Source organism: Hippichthys cyanospilos, chromosome 19 (assembly GCF_059441005.1).
Source record: "Hippichthys cyanospilos isolate Australia breed blue-spotted pipefish chromosome 19, RoL_Hcya_1.0, whole genome shotgun sequence".
NCBI lineage: Eukaryota > Metazoa > Chordata > Actinopteri > Syngnathiformes > Syngnathidae > Hippichthys > Hippichthys cyanospilos.
Genome location: NC_142387.1, coordinates 8055483 through 8081851, shown reverse-complemented (window position 1 = coordinate 8081851; position 26369 = coordinate 8055483). Strand labels below are relative to the sequence as shown.

General features: G+C 36.8%; 1 protein-coding gene across 11 annotated transcripts in view; it reads right to left on the bottom strand.

Moving 5' to 3' along the window:
* The window catches only part of LOC148407784 (uncharacterized), a 227954-nt gene that overhangs the window by 106797 nt on the left and 94788 nt on the right, over positions 1 to 26369 (bottom strand). For 6 of the 11 annotated variants that reach the window (XR_015863638.1, XR_015863636.1, XR_015863637.1 and 3 more), the window contains one exon: positions 8153 to 8272. The exons of the other annotated variants lie outside the window; for them this stretch is intronic. Coding sequence is in view for 1 of the 6 variants with exons in the window: in XM_088402151.1 (XP_088258277.1) it covers positions 8233 to 8272 (40 nt within the window). In the remaining 5 variants the exon portion in view is untranslated. The remainder of the gene's footprint in view (positions 1 to 8152; positions 8273 to 26369) is intronic. 11 annotated transcript variants of the gene reach the window in all.

Genomic DNA, 26369 nt, shown 5'->3' with positions numbered 1-26369 from the left:
AATGCAGACAAAGTCATGCCTATGAAGAGCAGAGATACATAATAATGCACGTGCGCTTCTCATTTTTCATACTGTCTCTTCCATGCAACTGGTCTCACATTGAGCTTCGAATCTAACCTCTAAATGGGGGAAAAAAACAAAGGGCGGTTGTGACAGTGTCCGCAGTTAATGCCATTTTCCAACATGTGTCACCCTGAGAGAGGTGGCGAGTTCACACCTGACCCCAACTCTTTCAACCCCGCGCTGTGGAATAGTTTTACATATCGAGCCAGCCTGTCCATCCTGCGCGACCCCCGAGGGCACGAAAAGGATGCGCTGGCAGGCTTAACCAAATCTCACGCAAGCTGGCTGAGAAATGACGCTGCAGGTCTCCCAACCTCATCCTTTTGCATCCACACACAAACACGCACGCATAGAGTAGTCCCAGGTGAATTGCATAGATTTTAAAAAGGCCACTTTGAATTCAAAGGAGGCTCTGCTGCGAACAATCAAGGAACATGGCTAGCTGATTATGTTCGGTCGGCGTGGGGAACATTCGCATTCATTTATGCATCTCAGCATGCTCAGTTCTTTATATTCATTGTATGAATCCGCGGCTCCCTTGAAGTCAGGAATTGTGAGGAAAGTCAGTCAATACAGGTACGGTACGCAAATGCATGTCCTTCACATGTTACCGAGCGATGTTGCCGCACTGTAGCTATTTGAATTATTGACGCTTGCGACGTGTTTGAGCACGCTTGTAAAATCTGGCATACTCACAGCGATGCAATCAAAAGCAATTGAAATATTTACTCAGTCGTCTCTGTAACTAGTTTGGCTGTGATTCAACATGTCGGAGAAAATGGATTCATGTGGTGTTACTTTTTGTTTTCATTCAAAATAACGTGTTTTATTCCGTGGCCTTCCCCAACAAAAACGTCAAAATAGATGCAAAAAGAATGGATATTTCTTGATGTTCTCCACCAAATTGGAAACATAGCGACAGTGCCCAGGACAAATTCACATGTTCCTTCATAATCACAACATTAATTTTGGTGCTCAATGAATTAATATGGGTGGTGTTTGATACTATTATTTTGCTTAAGTTGTATTTCAGAAAAAAAAAATAATATTAAAGGACCAAAGAAATGTAATTGAGACAAATGATGTGATATATATATATATATATATATATATATATATATATATATATATATATATATATATATATATATATATATATATATATATATATATATATATATATATATATATATATCGGTTGTTGTTTTTCTTCAAGCTATTTAATTGGATGTACAGTATGTTACAGTCATGATCAAAGCATTTTACCACAATACCAAAATCACTGACCTGTGAGAACTTCTGACGTATGTCAAGCAGTCGCTTTTCTTTGACTAAACCGAATGCGGCACAGTCTGTACTCAGGAGGTCAGAAGTTAATGAAATTCCTGTGTTCAGTTAAATGGTCATTTAGGTAATATAGTGCGTTCCACACACACCAGCCATAAATCATCCTAATTTAATAAATGGAGGAATAATGATGAGATGTGATGTGAAGACATTTACCCAGAGACCTCATCCCACTTTAATAGTCACCGTGTAAAGCAGAAAGATGTCAGATTGCATTTGAATGGAGATCTATCACAGACAATTGGGTCAGATTCTACCTGAGCTTTCTGGTCCAGCACACATTTTTCCAACTTACATTGGAGAAAATCCCTTCTGTAAAGTCATGAAGATCTAAATGATCAATGTTATTTCCATATTGTACAAGCCTATAAATGCTGCCTAATTATAATTTTGGACAAATCAAAAGATAAGCACGCATTAGCCAAGATGGACAATTTACAAGCAACACTTTCCTGTGGGAGGATGAAAAATGAAGTGTGAAGGAGAAAATCTGGCGTTTTACATTTCACCAATGAAAATCATTGTGTCTTATCCAGTAGATTGAATGGACGTTGATGTGGGGGTATGATCAGAAGCTTTCCAAATATGAGCACACATCGCCAGTGCGGTCTTTTATTATTGCTACTGTGCATTTACTGTGATATTTTCATCACTTTTGAAAAACAGTTTTCAATGTGTCTCAATACATCTGAATGCTGTTCATTCAAGTGAATCTACAAAATGAAGCGTGATGCCCTTCTAAAAGAAATGCACACAACATCTATAACTTTTCTTGCTTGCTTTTTGTAATACCACATGCAGGTTAATATGCCCCTATGAGTAAGAATTCAACATATGTGCTCCTTGGAATCATAATGGTTCCCCTCTTTGATTTAAATGAAGGTCAAGGGAGAAAACAGTAGTTTTCACATAATTTTTTTTGAAAGTATTGTCAAGCACATGATGCACTCTTTAATTATGTAAAAACCAACGAGGTATTGGCCGTCTCAGTCTTCAAAATGTTTCATTATAATACAGTGCCCCCTCATGGATTAAAAACATCAGTGCCTCATGAAATATTAATAAGACTCGGTCACAAGGGGAGAAAAGCATCCCAATTTGAATCTGACAACTATTTGATGCTGAACAACAACAAACAGCTTGTTTGCTGTTCTCAACAGTGGGCGAATCATACAGTAGGAAGACAAATCATTGCTTGACTTCCAACTCTCACAACAATGCCAAAGAGCGCAAAAAAACATGACTCAGTGTTCTATCGAAAACACATTTTTGTGACATTTCCAAAGCGCTTCCCTCCACGATGTAAATGTCTGCTTGTCTTTTGATTCAATCAAAATGCCAATCACAACTTAACAAGCAAGACTTGTGCGTTTGCTTGGGAATTCTATAATGAGTCTGGAACAACCCACTATAGTTCAATAATACCCACTATAATGTAAAAAGAAAAAAAAAAAACAAGCCTAATGCGATTGGAAATATATAGAGATTCCAATCATGTTAAATATTACATACAGGCTATTTTGAATATGATTTTACTTTCTTTCTGTGTCTTTGGGTCAAATATGAACAAATTGCGTATAATGGTTTCTTCGAAGATTCAGTGTCTATCTTCATCGTAACTGAGTTAAAATCAGAAGAAAAAAAAGAACCAGGAGGAGAACAAAAGGGTGCTGGAGTGAGAACAGACAAAATATCTGACCTTCTCTCTCTGATAAGGAACATAATAGTGACTGCCCTGGAATGCATATTACTACCGATATGGTTCAGGCCAGCGGCTCTCAACCTTTTTTCCATGATGGATCCTTGTCTTTGTTGTTGTTGTTTTTTATTCAACAGAGTAACCAGCGCAAAGCATTTTTGGTTGGATAAAAAACGAAAATAATTTAAACAAAAATTTGAAAAAAAAAAAAAAAAGAGTTCCATGTCGTGTGGAACAACATTTGACGTGGTATATTTAATTTTGTAGTTTGTAGTTCCTGGACGAGGCCAGAATTTTTTCTGCGGGGTGGCCAGGGTGATTCTTTCATTAACAATGCACAGTTCAGGGTTTATTTTTAAAAAACATAACCACATTCATTTCATGACGCACATTTAAATGGTGCGGCTCTCCGTGGTTTGGAAAAATAAATAATGCTTGGTTCAGATCGACGACAGGGACGGCATAAGAAATCACGCATTTGAATTGCAGTCAATGAGTTTTGCGTGATTAAGTGATCGGGCAACATCTATGGAACGTGTTTGGTGCAAGGGGACATCCGGTGTTTGGCTAAAGGAAGTTCTAAAATGGCTGGTAATAAATGAATTAAGCACTTAAGTAAGTAGTCAAGTAATCAAAGTAAATAAAGTAATTAATTACCTTATTCCCTTTTTGGAATTAAGTACTTAAAATATTTGATTAATTTATGTAATTGAGTACTTGTGTACCTGATATTTGTATGCACTACTTAAGTGCTGAAGTAATTGATTAGGTAGTACCTAAGGTAATTGATTACTTTTAGTAATTCAAAACCTACTTTACTCTAGCATCTGAAGTAATCACTTTAGTGTTGGACTACCAAAAGTAATCGATTACCTTAGGTACTAAACAATTACTTCAGTCCTTAATTACAAAACGTAATTGATTTCTTTAGCATTCAATTAACGCAGTACTGGCCATTTTTAGACCCTTATTTTTGCCAAATACTTGAAATAAAATGTAAGAAAAAAACAAAACAATATGTATTTGGGATTAAAATATTTAATTATAGACAACATACTTTTTAATGCTGAATATGGCTAAATATGTAAAGTTTGGACTTTAAAAAAATAGGTCATTAGGAATGACTGCTAAAGAAAAAAAAAAGTAATGTTCCTGCCATGACTTTAAAAATAATTATATCAGATTTGCTGATACCTCCAGAAACCCTGTTAAAATCTCATGTGCCCCCAGGGGTATTTGTATTGAGAACCGCTGATATAGGTTATACCTCCTTTGGTTTCTTCTAAAAATGTCTGTGTAGAAGATTCCTCGGTTACACTACTGGTAATTGATTCTTCCCTTGAGAAATAATCCCATATCCAATCTAATTGACCAAAACAGCTTGTCTACACAATATGTGCTGTAAAATATTCAGTATAGATATTAAAATTCCAATTATCTGGACGTTAGGGGCAGCATAGAAAATGACGTTCAAATACGGTCTGTGGAAACGTTGTCTGCTTTGGTTAAACTACCTATGCCCCCTAGTGGAAAAAAAGAGCACCGTGGGGTCATTGACCAAAGGATAAGTAGATGGCATTCAATTGCACAAGAGGCAAAATATTATTTACTTTTTGAGGTATATATTGAAGTGCAATTCTCCAACTGAAAATGCAATCCAATCCAAGCATCGAGCAACACGGCATTTCATAAAACATGCAGAGCACAAACAACATCACGGCGTGTTCCAATCAATGGCGCGCTGATGTTTATAGCGATGACAGGCTTTCTCATCTGAGCGCAGCGAGCTTTGCCGCCACGCTGAGTGTCTACTAAGTGTCAAGTTGACCGATCAGATTGCTTGGTTGGAACTACCTTAGGGTTGCTTGTCAGCTATAGTTTACTGCCATGATAAATGCTGTTCTCATCTTGCGGGCTTTCAGGTTTTAGAGCTTTCAAAGCCCCATTGGCAGGGATTTCATTTTAGCTTCCAATCACCTGGTGTCAAAAGTGCACCGGCACACACCGCTAACACCTGAGTTATAAAGTTCCTGTGGCTAAAATGGCCTGATTGCCTGTTGTCATGGGCCTATATTAATGGCCGTATTAGAGGGAAGCTGATGGGGGGTAAAGGGGATAACACTACACGCGGGGGAGCAAAGAGGGAGGAAGATGAAGGCAAGGAGGAGGCAAGGAGGCATGCCCATGTCAGAGGGGGATCACACTAATGATCAGCGCTGCGGATTGTCTCAGCAGGTGGAGGCAACCCTGTCAGCTGACGGAATTCATATTCACTTCTATTACATCCGGCCATTTTTATGTTCTTTTTGTCTTCGTACAAGACATCTGTTTTTCCTCGTTATAAGAGAGCGAGAGAACTGGGGGTTCCCATTTATTTGCATTTTCGGTACGGCGGCTCCACAGGCTAAAGTGCCCACTGTGGTTGGGAACTATGTGAGTACCTCTCAGACCAGTGATTTTAAACTAATGGGACGGACCGCTTGTTAAAAATGACAGGGGGTCCTTGGTTTGTGGCGGTGCCAAATGACACACAACAAACGGGTTGCGCAGCAGTGAACCAAATGCCGTTACACCGAACAAGAAGCTTCACGATGGCATAGCGTTTCATACAAATATTTCTTATTTCAACTTACATATTTGGATGAGGCTGGAAGGGCACCGTCATAAATACAGTTGGGTATGTAATGCACGTTATTTCGGACTACTTTTTGTTAGAAAAACAAAGAAAGAGACATACTGGGTCAGGCCTCCTAATTTCTCAATGAAGCAACGAAAAAATAATGAGGTGGGATTCTTGGACTTGAGATTTTCTAAATTTAAGCATCAAGTTATGTCTTGAGCGTCAGTAAAAAGAACTTTCTTGCTGAGATTGTGAATCATTTAACAGTCAGTTTTGGGGCATGACCGATATGGATTTTTTTTAGCCCTGTGTCGATGGCAGAAAAAAATACTAATTACTGATTAACTGATTTGTTTCCTCACGATTTCTTTCAATACATGTCAATTATATACAAATTTGTAGTATTCACAGGCCAGCCTGGTACTTAGTTCACATTAAATAAACTGTCCTGATTCAACCGAAAAACCTAACCTCTACAGTTCACAGAATGTATTGCATGGTGCACTTAATGACGTTATAAAGACGTTAATTCTTGTCATGTGTTTGTGTTTAATGTGTCGTAGTTGTATTTACGCTTATTGTATGTTGCCCCATGCATTTTAGGATATATATTTTTTTTTAACTTTTAAACAAACAATTACTTTGGGTTCTGTATAAAGTAAGGCCCTCTAGGTCAATTCACTGTCCGACTTTCTTGTATTTCTCACTTAATGATCGCTTTTACATAGTAAGGTTTGTTTGTATAGCAGGTTGGCAGAATAAGGATTTCAACATATTTAATGATGCATTTTTAATGCCCGGGAGGCTATGGTATGCTTCAGAATATATAACATATGTATTATTCTATATTATTATATCGACCAGGGATTGGCAACCTGCAGCTCTTTCATCCATATGTTGCAGTTGTGGTTTGGGAAAATAAAAAATAAATAATGTTTGGTTCAGATCGACTATGTGGATGTCGAAACGAGCGACTCATTTGAATTGCAGACAATTAAGTTTGCGTAATAGGGTAATAAGGCGACATCTACAGTACGTGTTCGGTGTGACAGGACATGAAAGGTGATGCAAGACAGCCAATCAGTTTTGGGAAGGTAAAAATGGCAAAGGTAAATGCAGCGTGGTTTTTCAGATTAAAAGTACGGTAAGATATAACTGAACATTAACAACTAAAGAACTTGAGTATTTCTTAACTCAGAATAAATGTCATCTTAATGCGCCTGCGTGTGAGCAAGGATGGACTCAAACGTTGGGTCAGTCTGCTAGTTCTTTTCTTGAAACCAAGAAGGCAACAACTTTAGCTAACACAAACATCGTTAAAAGCTAAATGATGAATAGAGAACAGAAACAGGAAAGTATTATACTAGTACTATTATACTACTAAGTACTATTATAAGTATTTCTCAATAACAATAACAGATAACACAGGAAAATAATAATAAATAATAATAATAATAAAATAATAATAAATAATACAAACTGGACGTGAGCATGTGAGGTATTCTAAACACTGAAAAAATCTCATTTTAATGTCCCTGTTTGTGAACACGTATGGATTCAGATGTTGGTTCGGTCTGCTTGCTTCTTTTCATGAAAATACTGTGGTATAAGATTGGTTAAGTCTTAAACTTAAACAGTTTAAATACATCGTCAAAAATCACCCATTTTGCAGATTATTTTGATAATTGTTTTAAGGGCCATAATTGGCAAATTTAATCGGTCAGGGCCTAGTCAATATAGTTTAAACTATAGAAACCTTTTCTACTGCTACTATTGATAACAACAAGAAAATTAAATCGATAAAACAGTTGTGTAATGTGTGATGCAGTCAAATAATTTGGTGCAACTTTTGTACTGGCACGCCCAAGAAAAATATTTGGTTGCACCAGTAAAACGAGTGCAAAATGTTATGTGGGTGTCAAAGGTCTCCAAAATTTCCACACCGAACACATTAAGTAACTAGACATAATTTTGCTCTGTTAGCAAATACAGTGCAGCTCAATCTTTTGAGAGAAATACGAGCATTGTGTTGTTATAACGTGCTAAAGACTAGGCTTGCTGTCGATGTGTAATTAATGTGATCAAGGCTTGGATGGAGGCAAGGAGATGAAAATGATGAACACAAGGAGTGGAAGATGTATACGGCAGGAAGCACTAAACATAAACACATAGATCAATTTCAAATGTTTTTGCATTTGTCTCCAGAGAGCAATTGGTGAGACAGCAAGCCTGCAAAAACAGTGGAATGCATTCCAAAATGGTCGTAGCGCTAAAAGATGGACGCTGAATACAACAATCACAAAATGTTCGATTTAGTTCAACGGTGCACTAATCCATATTTTGTAGACGTTTGTTTGTAATTTTTCTTTTCCGTGTTCATGTGATACAATGATTGGCTGAACACACTCATTTGAATTTCTTACCAGGTCTTTCGCATCCATCCCCAACCATCATCAGGTCATCTTTATATTCATGCATGATATGAGGAGAATATCAGCAGGCTTCAAGAGGATATCGCACAAGAGCGTCTGGCTTGAAAGCACCTATTAAATAATGTAAAATTACAGGCACTCAGACGATGATTTCCTACCATCTGAGGATCACAGAGGATGGCAGTTGCTGATGAGATCATATATATCATATATATGTGATCCATCAGCCTTCAATTGGCACTGACTGCTTCAAAAACGTCCTCATTGCTTTCTATGCTATTTTACAAGAGAAAAATTTGAGAAACAAAAAATGAACTAAGCCAATAGCCAGTAAATGTTCATCTTTGTCTAGCTTTGTGTAAGCAAGGATGTTGTCAAGGAAAATAAAACTTTGAGGGTGTTTAGAGTGAGAAAATAAGATTGAAACATGGTCCAAAAATCTGGATATCCATAATACTTTACAGAATACAAGTATACTTGTTTTGTGCTAAAAATGGAGCGGAATAGATTATGCCGTTTCATTCTATATTACTGCCCCAAAATGATGTCATTTCCCTCATATGAGCACAGAATGACACATCTATCATAAGGCAGATTGAACACAAGTCATCTTGGCTGAAATAGAGTCATACTGTTTACAAGGCATTTGTCACTTGCCTGCTTGGATGATAACATCATATTAAATCAACTACTTCATATTATACTGTATAAAATCTCAAGTCGTGAACTATGCAAAAATGTCTCTACAGTGGACATGGCTGATAAATTTACGTGGCTTGAGCAAGCAAAAGATGCAGTTTCTTCACCAAAACTAGTCCATAGAGGCTCAGAAAACATTTTTATTATTTTTTAGAGCTAATTTTGCTTTGTGTGTATGTACTATTGTAAATAAGGGCAAATGTGCTTCTTTTACAGTTTAGTGAAAATTGTGTATTACATTTTTTTTTCTAGGAGCAAGCTTTTTATTAGAAGGAGACCTATGGGAACATTTTCTTTTTTCATGTGTGGTTACTTAGATATTGCTCATTGCCAGTCAGGGTGTGACCCCATGAAGCGCAGCAACCTTTTTAAATGAGCAGGGAGCTCATTTACAACATTTAAGTGGCAACGTTTACCCAGCCAAGTATTCACAACCAAGAGGATAGTGACCTCGCCCTCATCCTGCAGCTACGTACAATCTGTCGATGGGCAAGACCAGGCAGGAATACCGATGTCTCATGATGGTGACTGACCCTCCCAGAGGAGAGCAGCCGGGACAGCAAATGACTAAGGGTCAGTGCTCACTAACAACTGGCCTCTGGCACCACGTTGTGATGGATGAGGCATGTGAAATGGCAAACAGAAAATTGGTCTCCTGAGGGGTGTAAGTTCCAAATTGTCTGGCGTGGGCGACACCATGTGGCACCGTGTTCCCGTTTAATTAGGTTTACTCAAACAATTGTCTTATGAGGAGAGAATATTGATGTTTGTTTTCGGAGCATTTTAGTCTAGAGTGATAAATTCAGACCTTCAATTAGCTTAATATAATGTGATAGATATGACCCATTAACTCCTGTTGGTACCATGTATAATTGAATGCTTTTGTAATTACATTGTCGTTTATTACCATTAACATTTACAAGTATAGCGAATAAGTACTTTCTCCAGGGCAATGGGTTGAAATAGAAAGTACACAGACAAAATAACAAACTCAGTGGACACTTCATCGGGTACACTTATAGCATATCTAGATCTGGATACAGGCCTTTAAAGAAATGGCATCACTTCTGTTATGTTGCGTCAATTTACAGCACATTTTGTCACATTTGATCACATTTTGTCAAAAGTCCTTATATTCAAAAAATGACTTAAAGTAAAAAAAAAAAAAAAAAAAGACAGTCGTTCTAAACAAAAATACAGTACATACTAACAACAGAGTGCTGAAACTAGTTCTGAGGTAGTAGCCCTAACCCAAAGACAAAAATTATCCTTAATACTTGCGCTCAAAGGAGACAGCCTGGCGTTCCGATGTGTCAATGAGCAGCTCAATCTTAAATGTGACAAAATAAAGGCCCAAACAGACTGAAAATATTAAATAGAAGCATAACAACCAACCACCTCCAGTCACAACAACATAACTGGTAAGAGTAATCAAAATACTACTTCACTAAACATCTGATCCTTAGTTGGAGCCATAATGACAAGGAGGGGGACGAAGGGGGGCACCCCTGGAATCTGCTTGTAACCCCCAGGTGCCACTCCAATTAACTAAAATGTCACAGAAAACCGTGCAGTGAACGTTTGTTAGTTTAAAACTCAGTGGCAAATACGGCAAGTAAATGTACATTAAGACCCTCTACTGGAAAAAGCAAATACAACAGAGAAGAGCTTCCATAGAGTGCCAACTAGCTAACAGTTACATGAGAATGATCTAAAGGTGGAGCTTTAATAACATCATTGACAACAGCGACTGTGAGGCCAGCCCACAATACTGATGCTAGGAGACCAATATGACAGTATCACCAGTGACTCCATGTGAGGGATATGGCACCACAGGAGCTATTATTGTATTGTTGTACAATAATTGCATTTCATCTCAAATAAATTAACTTTATAGAAAAAACAATGATTGAAATGGAGACTGTGTCAAAATAATATGTCCGAAGTTCATGGATTTGATCACACGGAAACCTACAATCAATCCATCCATGAATAAAGGAACCTTGAGATGAGAAAAAGTCATGCATGGCTGAAGAACTCCTCAAAAAAGAGACAGAGCTTTTTTATTTAATGATGTAAATATGTATAAATATGATTTTATTCAATAGGAAAATGATTTTTGATTGATGATAGTATGTTTGTTTTGCAGACACACTGAAATTTTCTTGCCCCCCTCCTACCCCACCCAAAAAAAAAAAAAAAATCATAAAATAAATGTCAGAATAGAGCAAGATGAAAAAATGTGTTAACAGTGTCACCATTCTAGGCCATGCAAGCAGTGCTCAGAATGCAACCAAGCACATATGCTGTCATCAGTAACCTTATCAATATTTAATAGAGTAAGATATGTTGAAAATACTTGTGCAGTACTCAAAGGATGCAAACGTGGATGTTCTGCATGGCCTCAACGAGAACACAAGAAGTGGAAAGAATGTGGAAATTGAAAGAAGTCTCCATATGATCCCCTAGCTGCATATTTCTCTATAGCCACTAGATGTTAGCAAAACCCAACAGCTAAATTATACTTGGGCAAGTATCGCAAGTACCACAAATAGTTGTTCATAACATCCATGATATAAATTCTCCAGACTCTTGAAATAACACAATGCCAACATACATCACATACAATTACAATATCTGGAAAAAGTGGGTCGGCCACATGGAAATATGAGAAAGTTGGATGTAGAACAAAAATAAAATGGAGAAAGAAACGACCCTTAATCATTCCTTCAAAAGTGAATCACAAGCTATCATGCCAAAAACAACAACCTCCTCGCTTTCCTCTTGGAAGATTGAGTTCCTCGCCGTCTAAAGGAATGACATGCTATAGCTTGCGCATGTGTGTGGGTGCACATGCAAGCCTTAAATTGACCTAGGAAAGCAGAAATGAGCATGCCAAGTTTGCTGCCTGATTCGCCTGGTGCAAAGCCACACTGTACATGCTGTACGTAGAGTCCGGGTTTTTCTCGTATGGAATATGGGGTCATTCACATGAAAACAAGGCCGAACAATTTCTGCAGAATATTTTCTCCCTGCTGTCATTAATCATTCATGTGTTTGATTTGAGCCTATGCTCCATGTGTAAAGCTGTCATAGCATACTGTATCAACAACATTAAAGGATTTAGAAGCTCAAATTTACAGTAAATGTTTTGTTTTGAAAATCTAGAGGGCATACACTAAATGCCTATTCAGCAGCGTTTATGTGAGGCCACATATATGCTCCGACGTCTGTCTGAAATGCTGATGTGATGGCTAAGAATTTACTGCAGTTAGGGATAATATGCTGCCATGGCAACCCCTCAAGTCAGTCCCCTTAAGATGTTTTCAGCAGTAAAAGTTAAGATTTTGTTGATTGTTCAATGAACGTCAGTAGTTTTCATTTACAAGTAATCCATTTTTAAAAATGTAATCAATTACTGTAGCATTTGATTCAGTTATTAATCGCCATTTTTGGACCCTTCAATCACTTTTGAACTAATACTATTATGAATTGCCTGCAATTGAATGTCTGTAATCAATTACCCTAGTACTTTAGTAACAGAAATGATTGAGTACTTTAGTATTTCATTATTTTAGAACCTCCTTTAGCCGGCTTGAAAAAAAAAAAAAAGAAAGAAAATAAATACAATGAAATAAGTACCAGGCATTGAAAGCACTAAAAACAATGTTTCGGATTACTGTAGTCAATTATAGACAAAATTGACTTTTTATTGCTAAAAATGGCAAAATAAGAAAAGTATATCGTTACTGTAACTGTAAAGGGTAATATGAGCAGTTCCTGCCATACAATTAAGAATGGAGATGTACGAATAACCAACCACTTTTTTTTTTTTTTTTGTAGGTAGGTTGGCAAATTTGATTGGATGGCAAACAAAACCAACTGTAGATTGTATAAAAATATATATATAATCTGCCTTTTGATAGAGTAAATAAGTAACACCTTGCCCAGACCCATTGCTTTGAATGCCACTGGCAGTGTATTATCGTAATCAAAGTTGTAGAAATGTTATTCAAAAATTAAAATAAATGCAACGCAATGGGCATTTCATCCATGGCTTTCCACTACATGAACTGAAGGGCAAGCCTATTTCTTCTTGTTGCAAAGTTTGATAAAGCTGTTACCATGACAGCAGACACGTTCGACCACAGACATGAACCTGCCATTAAGGTGAGTTACTTCTGAAAGGCTCTTTTAGGTCAATGTCGTCATTGCTGATGGAATGGTGCCATATAAATGCGATGTCTTCTCCTGCTATCCTCATTAAAAAAAAAAAAAGTCACCAATATAATCAGTTGATTTTTTTGTAATTACGGTCTACTCCAGGTGTAAACAGTCATAACCAAGCCAAAAGCAAAACAAATGGTGTGTGATGCTTGTGGTTCACGAAACCCTTTTGACTGACACTGAGCCGGCATTGTATTTTATCCGTTTGTTCTATGTATATGAACTCTATAATTTAACGGTGCCTCTTTTTTTTTTTTTTTTTTTTAAATTACATGCTTGACGCTCACACTAGGATAGGATTTCTCTCTTGTGTATTTAACGTGTGCTATTTCGAAACCCTCTCACTGTGGTTATTTTTCGTTTGGGTGCTTCCTTTAAGCATTTGTGTTTTGTCTGGAACAGGAAATTGATTGCATTGGTCTTCAAACGTACTCCAATGGCTCATGGAATTGTAGAACACGCAGTCTCTCTCGTCTGCTACCACTATGAAATTCTCAAAATAAACACTAGAGGGAGCCAAAGTGTAAGCATGAATCACAACAACGCCTGCAAGATTTTCTTTTATTCACTTTTCAAAGCACCTCTCTCATTAGTCACGGTGTCATCCAAGTGTGACCTGTATGTAACACATTTCTTGTTAAATTTGAAAACAAATCAGGATAATTTGGCAGTGTATGTTCTTTAAGCTGGCAGAATGAACTGATGGGGACAGCACAAAGTTCAAATGTTGATCAAATGAATTCAAGGTTTTAGGAGTTTTTGCTTGAGCGGCCACACATAAATTGATACAAATCCATAATCCTGATCCAGCTTAAATGTGTTTCTCTCCCCGGCCTTTTCCTTAACACGAGCGTGCAGAGGGTATTGATCCGGGCCTAAATAATTGAGGAGCTTAAGTTAAGCAAGTGTAAGGCAGTAGCATGTGTGGGTTACACAAGCATGTAAGGGGAAATGGCACTGGATGGTACATCCCAAAATTGGCCATTAAATTCATGTACATGTGCACAGAGCTTCGGTTCGGAGTAAACAAAAACACAGGACTTTTACTAGGACAAAAGTTGGGAAGTATTTAGGGGAACATTATTTTGCATCTTTTGTGCCGTTGTTCATCGGGCCAAATGTGTCAATGGGCCTTTGTAAAGTTTATTTTGAATCAACACCTCCAACTGGTTGACCCAGGTGCTCATGACTTGACATTTTGTGACTGCAATCATACCCCACGCTGGTAAAATAAGTGCCAACATTTTTTTCTTGGCAGAAGCTCACACCATTTCTGTCACGTACACCGCACACTCAAACCTCCCATCCACATTGTGACAACAACTTCTCCTATACCTCTCACTCTTTTTTTGGCACTCGTTTTACATGTCAGTGAGGGGACAGGAAACGAGCAGACCAGCAACTGCTCTTAAAATATTAGCCAGTGATTTGTGGATTGACTGACACACAGATTGAGGTCTATTATTGTAAGGTTACAGTGTTCCCTGGTTAATTGTGGGGATACGTTCCAAAATATACCCGTGAAAATTGTTTATATATTTATTTCATTTAGAGTGTTTTTTTTAAATATAGTTTCGTAATAGTTTCGTTTATCATATATGTTATTGTGTTTTTTTCCATTATTTTTCCATCTACTCTATATTTTTAATGTTTATTATATATGGTTGTTTATTATATATCTATTTTTAATTACAGTATATTTATGTTTCTTAAAAACTATATTTGTTCATTAGAAACGTTTTTTATTATACAGTATGATTTTTTTTCCATTCACTGTATTATTTCTTTTTTTTTTCATTTTTTTACTTTTTAAAACAGTAAAACTCTTTTCCACACAGTTCATAATTCTCTCAGGCAGACATTATTTCTGTTGTTTAGTAATACTCTCAAAATTCAAACATATTGGTGGACAAACAAAGCTTCATGAAGTACTTGAGATATTTTTGAACTCCTCTAGATGGCACTGTTGGTTCAAAGAAGCAGGGGAAATTTAATACACTTTGATTGCACTTGTGAAGAGCACCCTCTAGTGAAGTAAAACTATAACACAGGTGCCTAATGAAGTTTAATTTTCTCAACAAACCTTGATTTAAAAAAAAAGCGAAACAGTGAGGTTGCAAAAGTTAAATCACATTATAGTGAGAAAACACGTTAATGTGTTTGTATTTTTTTTATGGCGCGGGGGAATTTAAAATGTAGTGTCTCAGATTTTCCTGCTCAATAAAATGTATAGTGGCAAACTTGGATAGGAATGGGCATTTGAAACACCTTAAAAAAACTCTCTCTCTCGCTCTATCTATCTATATATTTCTTCTTTTTTTTTTACGTTAAGCCTAGGGATATCTTTTAGCTTATTTAATTTCCGTTAGAGCAAAATCATGTTGAAATGATACGATTTAATACTACACTGACTCGACAGCACCTCTGCTGGTCTGATTGGAAACTAAGGTAATCAACTCCTTTAGGTAATTAAGTATTAAAGTACTTGATTACTTCTAAATATACTTGTGCTTTATTTCTTAAGTAATTGATTATGTTAGTATCAAAAGTCGAAAATCAATTTCTTTGGTACGTGGTCACCTAAAGTAATTGATTACTTTAGTACATAATCATCTCAAATAATCATATACGTTGGCCCTTCAGTCGAATATCAATGAGGTACTAAAAATAGTTTTAAAAAAGTGATTGATTACTTGAGGACCTAAAATAATCAACTATTTTAGTGCTTAGTCACCTACACCAATTGATTACTTTAGTATTTCTCTCAAATAATTGGTTACCTTGGCATATCAAATAGGTACTAAAGCAAAAAAAGTAGCTGATACCTTGACGACTTAAATAATCAATTACTTTAGTGATGCTACTTGTGGCTACTATCTCAAATAATCGGTTACTTTGGAACTCAATTATAATCAATCGAACATCGATTAGGTACTAAAGCAAAAAAAGTAAATGATGATGTTACTTTGTATCAGACATTTTAAGACTTTTCTTTCACCAAACACTTGAAAAACAATGTAAATATGTTCCTGGCAATGAATTTCTGGGCTCTTAAAGAAAATGTAAAAATATGCCTTTGGCATTGAATGAGTTTAAAAAAAAAATACCAGTTTGCATATGTCAATGCATAAATTCTGTGCGTTCACTAATAAAACAATCAAAAAAAACTGCAATGACATTTTCACTCAAGAAGTCATTATGCACCAAGAGACACTATGATGGCCCATGATAGAGCTTCAGAAAAAGCAGCGAAGCAGATGAGGACACCCATACCCCAATCCCTCTCAGTCTTCCAGAGCGGGGGCCTATGACTGACACACAGTCTGAAGTGCTCCCAGGGGTACGCGAGATAGCCAAGAGGAGAAATGAAATAGCGCAATCATTCAAGGAGAGAGTGCCAATTATCCAGAGCACCGAATCAGATGCATACAAAATAGTTTTCTGTATTTCAGCGTATCCACGGCTCGGGCATTCCTGAGTATACTTCCCACTGCCCGTTCGCTCGCCGCCCTAACGTAGCGAGAAGCATTCTGCTTGAGTTTCTGTCACTTTTTATAAGGTTTATTATTCAGTTCACTGTTTGTATTTGGAAAAGGGGTCACGCAAACAGCTAGGCTGCACGTAATATTCCCACAAGTTTATTTTAAGTTGAGCGTGAGCTTGACGGGACCTTCATAATAATTCAGTGAACAATAGAGGCATTATAGTGTATGAAATGGAAGATTATATCCGAGATTTGTATTAAAAGTTGAATTAGGTGGGACGGTTTAAATGGCGAGAGTGTTTGAAAGAGCAAATGTCAGTGATACGGTCTAGAAACAAATACGTCATTGGCTATAAACAATGTTCAAATCTTTACTTTGATCTGAAAGCATTATGTCAGAATGAATGAAGTAAGTGAGTCAGACATTGTATATGTTCTTAACTTCTTGTCCTTCACATTGTGTTTATTCATATTAAAAGCTTAGATTGCTCTAAAATACTTGGATGCTTGGGGTTTCCAAAATACAGTATCAAAATCAAACAAAGGACATACAATTTCACTTTCTGTACTAAAAGACTTTCTGTACTAAAAGTAACTAAAGTAATACATTACTTAGGTTAAAAATCTAAAGTAATCAATTCATTACTTTTGGTAATTGTTTGGTAAAATAATCAATTACATTAGACATTAAAGTGCTGAAGGGATTGATTGCTTTAGATATTAACGCCTTAAGTAATCAAATACTTTCGTACTGATTATCCTTTAGTACTATTCTGAATAATTTAGGAAGTAAAAGTACCTGAAGTAGTCGACTGCTTTAGGTACTAAAATAACTTGAGTAATTAATTCCCTTATAAAAGTAATCAAACTATGGTAAAGGATTACTTTAGGTTTGAAAGTACGAAATTAATCTATAATATTTGGTTTAGCACAAAGTAATCAATTACATTATACATTCATGTATTAGTCAATTACTTCAGTATTTATATAGAAAATAGTATTTTAGTCAGTATTACAAACTCAAGTACCTGAAGAAATGTATTAGTTGAATGTATAAAGTGATTAATTTAATGTCTAAAGTCATTGATTACTTAAGTGACTTAACTGACTAAACTGAGCCATTCTTAGGTACTCCTTTAGCCATCGAAAACATTGAAAAAATAAATATGTACATGGGATTGAATCTGTGGACTCTTAAAAATTGTTTTTGTGAACAAATGAGTTAAGTAGTGATAACAAAATGTAGACCGTAAAAGGGTATGGGGGGGGGGGGGGGGCAGCTTCGTTTGGTTGGCTGTGTTGACATCCTTGACGGCGCAAATGCCCATTTTTGCCAATGTCCACAGTATATTTGGGGAAAGACATTTTACTTCTGGAATAATCTGTTAAAAGTTATCCAAAATTTAAAGGGGACATCAATTAAGACTTCATGGTCCTGTTTGATGACAGCCTTATATATTTGGACCATAGGGAACAAGCCTGCTGACAAAGATACTGCCAGGACATCCTGATGACCGACTGTGGCAGCAGCTTCTTTCCGATTACAAGAACAGCAGGCAGAGGAATTTTGACCTGTGACCTCTGTTGTCTGCTTACCTTTTCCTGTTTCGCAACACTTTGACTTACTACTGTATTGTTGTGTCGAAGTGTGGAGGTCAAGGAGGTTGAAGTCATTTAAAAAAAAAAAAGAGTTTGTATAACATTGTATATCTTCTGCGGAAGTGCCTTTCAACGTTTTTTTTTAATGATGTACCCCCTATGGAATCATTTTTGTAACTACCACAAAACATTTTGGGAAAAAAACTAACAAAAAAAAAGACTTGTCCCTTTTGTGCCTGATTCATTACATTTTGCAACTATATTTTGAGCAGTGTTTCTGGACGTATTTAATTCAGGAAGTCCTGAAGATAGATCACATAATACCATGCCATACCATCAAAAGTAACAAAAAAATCATACGACGTTTTGCAAAACTGTCACTTACGCAGCACTTTGCCATAAATTGCTAACTCCTGTTGCATTTAATTTGCTTTTAATTTGAAAAGAACAATACACTTTCCTGTCACTATTTTGTCATATTTTTTCTATTTCTATCAAATGCATTCCACATCAAAAAAAGCATTGAAGAAGCTACGAAGGAGCTGACATTTCACCCAGATGGTGACAACATGTCAAAGTTCAACATGGCACAACCATGCCTTGGCGAAATTACTGTAAGATTGCTGTGGAAGAAAATGACCAAAAATTATTAAATATTGCAAAAAGTTAAAAATGGTTCAAACTACTTTGCTGATAAAGACACATTTTGGGCCTCAAAAGACATATATCAGTTGTAAATAATTTAACTCAGTCCTAAAAATTGAGGTCAAGGTTCATACCTTCTTCATCATAAATAGTAGTCGAAATTCTGGGTAGCCCAGTTTTCCACATAGGGAGTAAGTACAATAGCTTATTTCCATATCTAAGTGAAGTTTCACAAATTGAAAAAAAAATATATATATATTATTGCCACACCAGCGTTGGCCAAAACAAAGCCTTGCATCTAGCTGAAACTGTAACTCGAAAATGCTTGCTCATTCTTACCTAATTATCTCCCTCAGCAGTGTGGCTCCAACTCTCAGTCAGGAGTAAACAAGACCCCAGCGGGAAAAGGCTCCTGTCTTGGCGAGCGGGCCAATTTTAATAAATCGATGCGCTAATCATTGGATGTGTACCGAGTGCCCCGGTCGCGCTTCCAGTCCTACTCCCTTTGAGGGTAATTTAATTAGGTTTCCAATGCTGAAAAGCTCCTGACATGCACAAAGGAGTGAAAGGTGAAATTGATTTTTCTTTCCCCCCTAGTATTTTTGCCATTTAGTTGCTAACTGCATGCAGGGTGAAGGGAATTTAATGACAAAAACACAAAACAAAAGGAGCCGGTTTCGTTGGCTTCGGGAACATTTAGCTTATGATACAGCTTGGGTCTAACCAAGTGAGATTAATCCCTTACAAATTGGGTGAGTTTATTTGCAGGCAGTTTTTCTTCGGTTTGCTGTCATTGTTCATATTTTACACAGAAGGTCAGCCTGCTTATTAAACTGCAAATCCGCTGCAGTTTTCATTTCGTTCCGCTTTTATTTTAGTGCCAATGTAACAAACATGTTTGAGTGTTAACAATGCCAGAATTAAAATATCTTACATAATAAGTGTTAAATTACATTAAACTTTTTTTTTTTTTTTCCTGCTGAACAGCACCCAATATTTCTTAACTGGAAAGAGTATCATGACTTGGGTTCCTTGGGGCATGTCTGTGGCATGTACACACTTGAAAACACACAGACACAGGCAATCTGGGATTTGGATGGCTCTGGCAGAACCTTAAGGCCTGTTCAGCTCTTATATGGAAAACTCCCTGCACGCAATCTCCCAGGACGCCAATGTGTGCCAGCTCCAGTGTTCATACAGCATTTTCTCATTTTATTGGCTGCACAGAGCAGGGAGTAGGAAATACATCAGCAAGCAACAAGATATACTGTTTCACTTGACAGTTTTAAATTATTATCAAGGATAGAGGTATCCCAAAATGTCCTCCTGACAGCCAGCATATTCATATGTCCACTGTAGTGGACATTTGATTTTGGTTTATATCTTTTGACTCATTGGATCTACCCTACTATAGTAAGTCCTTGTGTGCTTTTCCATTGATTTCTCATGTGGTTTGGGTGGGATGCAATTAACTTTGCTGTGTTGCTGTGAGAAAATAGGCAAAGCAGTGGACAAAAATGAATAGGATGGGTCTTTTAGGAAGAGATAAGATAAAGGGAGGAAAAAGTCTTACGATCATTTTGTCTTCAATTTAAAACAAAAATGTCCAAGTTAGAGTCAAAAGAGAATGTACTTAAAGTGTATTGAGTTTTCAAGAGGTACTGTGAGAGTTTGTTCAACATTTTTCCCATGAACACGAGAAACTTGACACATTTGGGTCAGCAGTTTTTTTTTTGTTTGTTTTGACAATTTCTCCATATGATTACGTTCAGCTCTGGGTCCTGCATTGGGTTCACCTGTTTGAACAGTTTAAATCATGCAGACCTTTTCCACTTATTTATTTATTAACAGGGACAGTGAATACATTCATGAATATTTTTGGAAATGGTTAGGGTTAGGGTTTTGGCAAAGAAGCTCATTTTCATCTGCAGTCCTCAGAATAACTGAGGCCTCAGTGTCTTGCTCAAGGGCACTTGGACATGGTCACAACGTTTATATATATATATATATATATATATATATATATATATATATATATATATATATATATATATATATATATATATATATATATATATAGATGACAACTGTTGAACAAAACTGCCAAATATCTTTTCAAAACACTTTTCAAAATTTCTCACTGCACAGTTAGTTAAATGGCAGTTTCCCGACATTACATTCATTATTAGATAATTGTATTACGCAAATTGTTAAACCTAATGACGATTAGCACTGTTTATTATCCTGAGTATAGTCCAGCTGTCTGCTCGGTGCATGAGACTCTCTGTGTTACAGGTGTTTATTTTGTATAAGTTGTGAGTGGTGACTGCTGACTCTACCTAGGTGGTCTTGTCTTATAACGAAGTTTGTATATTTTGTTTTCCGAGAGGCCATGAGAAATGACATCCCGGCGGTGGATTCCGCTGGGATAACAATGTGACGAGGGATTATGCGAACGTGTTTGTTGTAAAACCTGGATTCTTTATTCTTCTGTGGATGAAAACAAATATTTTTAGTTAAAATATAACAACATATATCCCTTATATAATACATGCTATTTGTTGGGCTGACTATTGATGGTCATTTCAAGTCAGAGGTCAATCAAAAGCAATTGCATGCATACACTAATATACACAAATAATTATGGTGATTTTGCCTTTTTTTTTTTTTGCAAGGTGGCAGCTTCATAAAACATCTATTCATAAGATCCAGAGAAGTGTTTTTAAAAATAAAATGGTGGGATAATCCCAAGGCATTCAAGCATTGTCGATAAAGCTATGCAAAGCAATTATATTTTCGTTATAAAATAATGTGACATGATTTGTGTGGTGGAGTGGGCAAAAATCTGAGGACCCGAAAGCAGGAAAAAAAAAATGTAGAAACATGAAAATACTACAACCGTTACCGTAAGGATAAAAGAAACTCAGTTATACATGGTCTCCTTTTACTGTTTTATTTTCATTTATTGTACTTTTTCATTCATTATAAACAATTTATAATGTATATTTATGATGTATAAAACCTCTCACTTTACACTTAATTCAATTTTATTAGACAGGTATGTCAAAACTCGCAAATGTTCGCATTTTGGTAAGATCGTTTCTTAAATCTCAAATTTTTGGTTATTCTCCTAAAGTTAGTGAAGCCAGGCCGAATACTGTGAACCATGTTATACCAAGGAACACTGTATAAACTTTAAACTCCAGTACATGAATCTCAAAAGTGACCCAAATCTCAAATCTGCAAGGCTGATGCGCTAACCACTAGTGCGCCATGCAGCCCTGGAAACATAATGTACCAGATAGGCAAAATTATACCGAGACAAAACAAATCAAGACAAAAAAGAAAAGTTTGCACTCTTTTTCGATTCTGACAAATGCACTCAGAGGTGTGATAATGTCTCCTTTCATGCTCCTAACGGGTGGTCTTCCTTCATTAGCCTTCCTTTGCCGTTGCCGCCTCTCAACACAAATCAGCCGGAGCTTGTTTGCACATCTCCCATGATGAGAACGATAAGACAATTCACAGGCGAAAAGCATCAGCCCAAGTGATTAAATCATCATCTCCAGAGAGGATTGCTTCCAACATAGTGTTGTATTCATCACAATGATGTTTACATTCATTAGCACTTGTCTGAAATGTTTCTCAACCTCTGTTCCATCACTCTCGACCAAGCCCGACGATTCTTTCACTTGAACCTATCAAGCTCCGAAAATGTTCTGTTTGTCTTACAAAAGGCAAAGGCGTGAACTTATTCGAGATGTCAATTGTCAGAGCGGAGACAAGGTGTTATTACAGCAACAAGAGCAACTAACGTTCACGTTTCAATTCCTTGAAAGATGACTTCATCCAAATCATGGAGCAGAAGCTACTTTTATACGAGTGGGAACTTGCCATTTTGAAAGCGATGCTATGATAATAATAATGCAATGTAAATGAAGGTATTTATATAAATTAGTGGCATCAAGCCAATTTGACGTTGGTTTGGATTGCATTTTGAATACAGAAAATCCTTCTTAATAATTGTATTAAGACCACATTTTTGCATTTGCTTCCATGATTTTTTCAAACAAATCACTTCTTTCAAATGTCAGCAATATTTAGAAAATTCATACCCTCCGGGCTACCTTTTTTTCTTGCTTCAAAAATGTTCACTTTTTTTACACCCCTGTCAAAAATAATAATAATAATAATAATGAGTGATTCGACAAAGAGTAATTTCACTCCCTATAGAAATTCAAAATATTCAGATAATCCGATTTACCGTGGGAACGCATTCCAAAAAATGTACTCAAACCAAAAACATCTTTTTACAGTGGAATTTTCCTAATTTTTCATTGAAAATTGCCAAATTCATATATCGTACATGATTGTAGGAAAAATTGTAAATACTTTTAGTATATATACATCTGCTTAAATAAATAACCACTTTCAATGAAGGAATGCTTTGCTACTTTAGAACGTTTGTTGTCCTCCGTTCTCCACGGTAGCTGAGTGTCTTCTCTCCATGTTTGTAAAATTTATAAAAGTGATTCACCACAACTTTTTCATGTATTCACTCATTTATACGATTCTAATTTCAACATGACAAAGACCAATCATGATTTATATCAGGGTTGTCAAACTCATTTTTACAGTGGCTAGAAATCAGAGGCCGGTCATATCTGTTCAACAGCGAAATTGGGGACAGAAAAATGCTTGGGTTTTCACCCAAATTTTGTAAAAGTTAACGACGACTTGCAAATGTCGTATTTTAGTCAAATCGGCATTTCGCGGGCCACATGAAATGATAATGTGGCCCCCGGGTCTTGAGTTTGACACCTGTGGTTTACATGTTTTCTGAGTTTCATGAGTCGTGATTGGTCATGACTAGATCCTGCAACTGTGATGTCATTTTCAATCAAGTTCGCAAAATGGCCCCACACCATGCGATGGATAAAAGCAGGTAGATTTGACTTTGCTTAAATTATACTCAGCAAATGCCATATTGATAAGAATGTCAAGTTAAGCACGAGTGGGGATGCACAAAACACGATTTTTTTAATGAAATATTTTGGAATTCATCTGCTATTTAAGAATATTAAACTGCTTGAAAAAGTGACTTCTAAAGTTAATCAACATTATTATAACTATATTTGTCAAGGCCTGACCGATCGGGATTTCTTTACACCAGGGTTAAAAGTCAACATTCAGTGAACGGAGGATCACAGCTCATTCGAATTTATCCTAAAATGAATAGGGTCAATTGCCAGTTCCACAGAACTTCGACCTGAATGGGATTCGCTCGAAGAGAATCCGTGACAAATAGCGTTCATACTTTGAGCAGTTAATCTCAATCAATGGCATGACAAAACTAAGACGACAAACACAAACACGCTCCTCCCACCGTATGAGCCAAAGCTCATTCCGAGCATACCGCTGCCATCCTTTGTATTTGATCAGATAGCTTGAGTCATTAAGTCCATCTGACACGTGAAATGGCCTCCCATGACAAGTCAAAATTTGTTCCAATGCGCAAAGACACATGGGCTTCCTTGAGGGGCCGCCTGACGGCTCAAGCAGGGTGGTGGAGGAGAGGCTTGTCTGCTGTCAGCAGGCATGGACAGAGGTCACTCGCCGCCAGGCCTTATTAGCTCCACATCAGCAAAATGTGGCTTGTCAGACATGGCATTGAAATGGAGGAGGGCTCCTGGTGTGCCTTCTGCCTCTCAGCGCCAACTTTCTGGCTCGATGGTCATGATCAAACCCGTCTGGCCCTACCTACTGCGATGCCTTGTGTCACTCCATTAAACAGCATGTATTGCTGGTTTCACGCCAAGTTAAGGAGGTGACAGGGAAAGTCAACTTGACCTTGAAGTCCAGCAGCTGTAATTCCTTCCCAGAAGTGTTGATCGTGCGACAAAGAAAATGCCTCAAACTTTTGAGAAGGATAGAAAGAAAATCAAATGATTTGACATTTGGATGCGGATTTAAATGAAATTAAATCGGTACTGTCTTCTGTTAGTATGACCAAAACAAAACAAAAAATCATTTCAAAACATTCTGTTTCTGTCTATGTACATTGCAGTTTCATTGTATAACTCTTTGGTGATGCAATTGAATTGCATTTCCAATCTATGGAGGGTCTTGATGGCGCTATCCCACCCAAGTGAATGCATTCCATAAACATTGAACTCATTTGAAAAAAGAAAACACATTAGTCTAATGGAGCTCAAACAAAAATGTTCAGTTTAGTTTTGTCTAGTTGATCTGCACAGCTCAGTTCAAATAGCAAAGTTCTTGCTACCCTTTTCAGAAAATTAAATAAGGGTATTTGTTGTGGAAAGGCGGGTAAAAAAAGCCATGTTGGTCAGGCCCTAATATCAGTACCCTACAATCAATACTTCAATATCTGTAAATACAAGTTCCATTCACAAACATGTATTATAGTTCTGCACCTAATGATTATTTAAAAATTAATCCGTCGATGATTTTCACGACAAATGTGATTTTTAACAAAACTACTTTAAATGTCCAACCCTTTATTCAAAACAGATCATAACAATTATATTACTGGTTTGATCCAGAGTAAAAAACTAGCAAAACTGATTAAATTGTTCTCCATTTTAAAACCAATTGTTCTTAAAATTCTTGGAGTACAGAAATAGGACAATAATTACTGTGAGAGGCTGAAATTCTGAAGATTTGGATCTGAGGATAATCAATCGGTTGTCAATTAATTTTTGCAGATCTATTGTATTCAATAAGGCCTCATACCTTTCAAACATAGTCAAAATGGAAAAAGTATCATTTGTGGTTGTTTTACCCTCCACAAAATAAAACCCAATACAAAGCTGGTAATTGAAGTTAATGTCGATAATATTGAAGCCCCGAGCCCTGAAAGACAACCTGACTGCTTTGCATCCACACCCAGGCTCAAATGACAAATTCACGATGCAGATTCTCTTGCTGACAGCTGTTTCCTGATAAGTTGATTGCTTCGACAAGTAGGCCAACTCAGTGAAACAAGAGTATGCTTTATATCCGCCAACTTTGCCAGCTCAAGATATTCCCCCTTACCGAAGGGCCGCTTAGCCGTAAATCAAACTGCCATAAACATACATGCATGTCATAAAGAATACTATAAGTCGTAGAACCCAATAAAAGAAGATTTTCTCACAAATCACCTCAAAGATACTTTGCAGGACAGTAAAAGTTGTACTTTAAAGACCCTCAAACAGAACTACACTTGAATAATTGCAGACAATGAATCAAATTCTGTTTTCTGGAGCTGACTTTCACCACAGAAACATAAGTTGCATACTCTCAAAATTCAGCAAATCAGCATCCAGGAAAGACATGATTCATTAGATGCGCAGCTGACATGTAACTACTCCTATGACCATACCCTCAACATGTGTTTTTGCTGAGTATTTGAAATACTGCACTCTGAGGGACACAACTGAGTAACTCCCACCACGAGGAGACAAAATTGTGATTTACTTCCTCTTCTTAGTCTGTTGCGGATGTTTTATGCATAAAGAGACTCCATCATCGTCGTAGCTTAAAATGAAG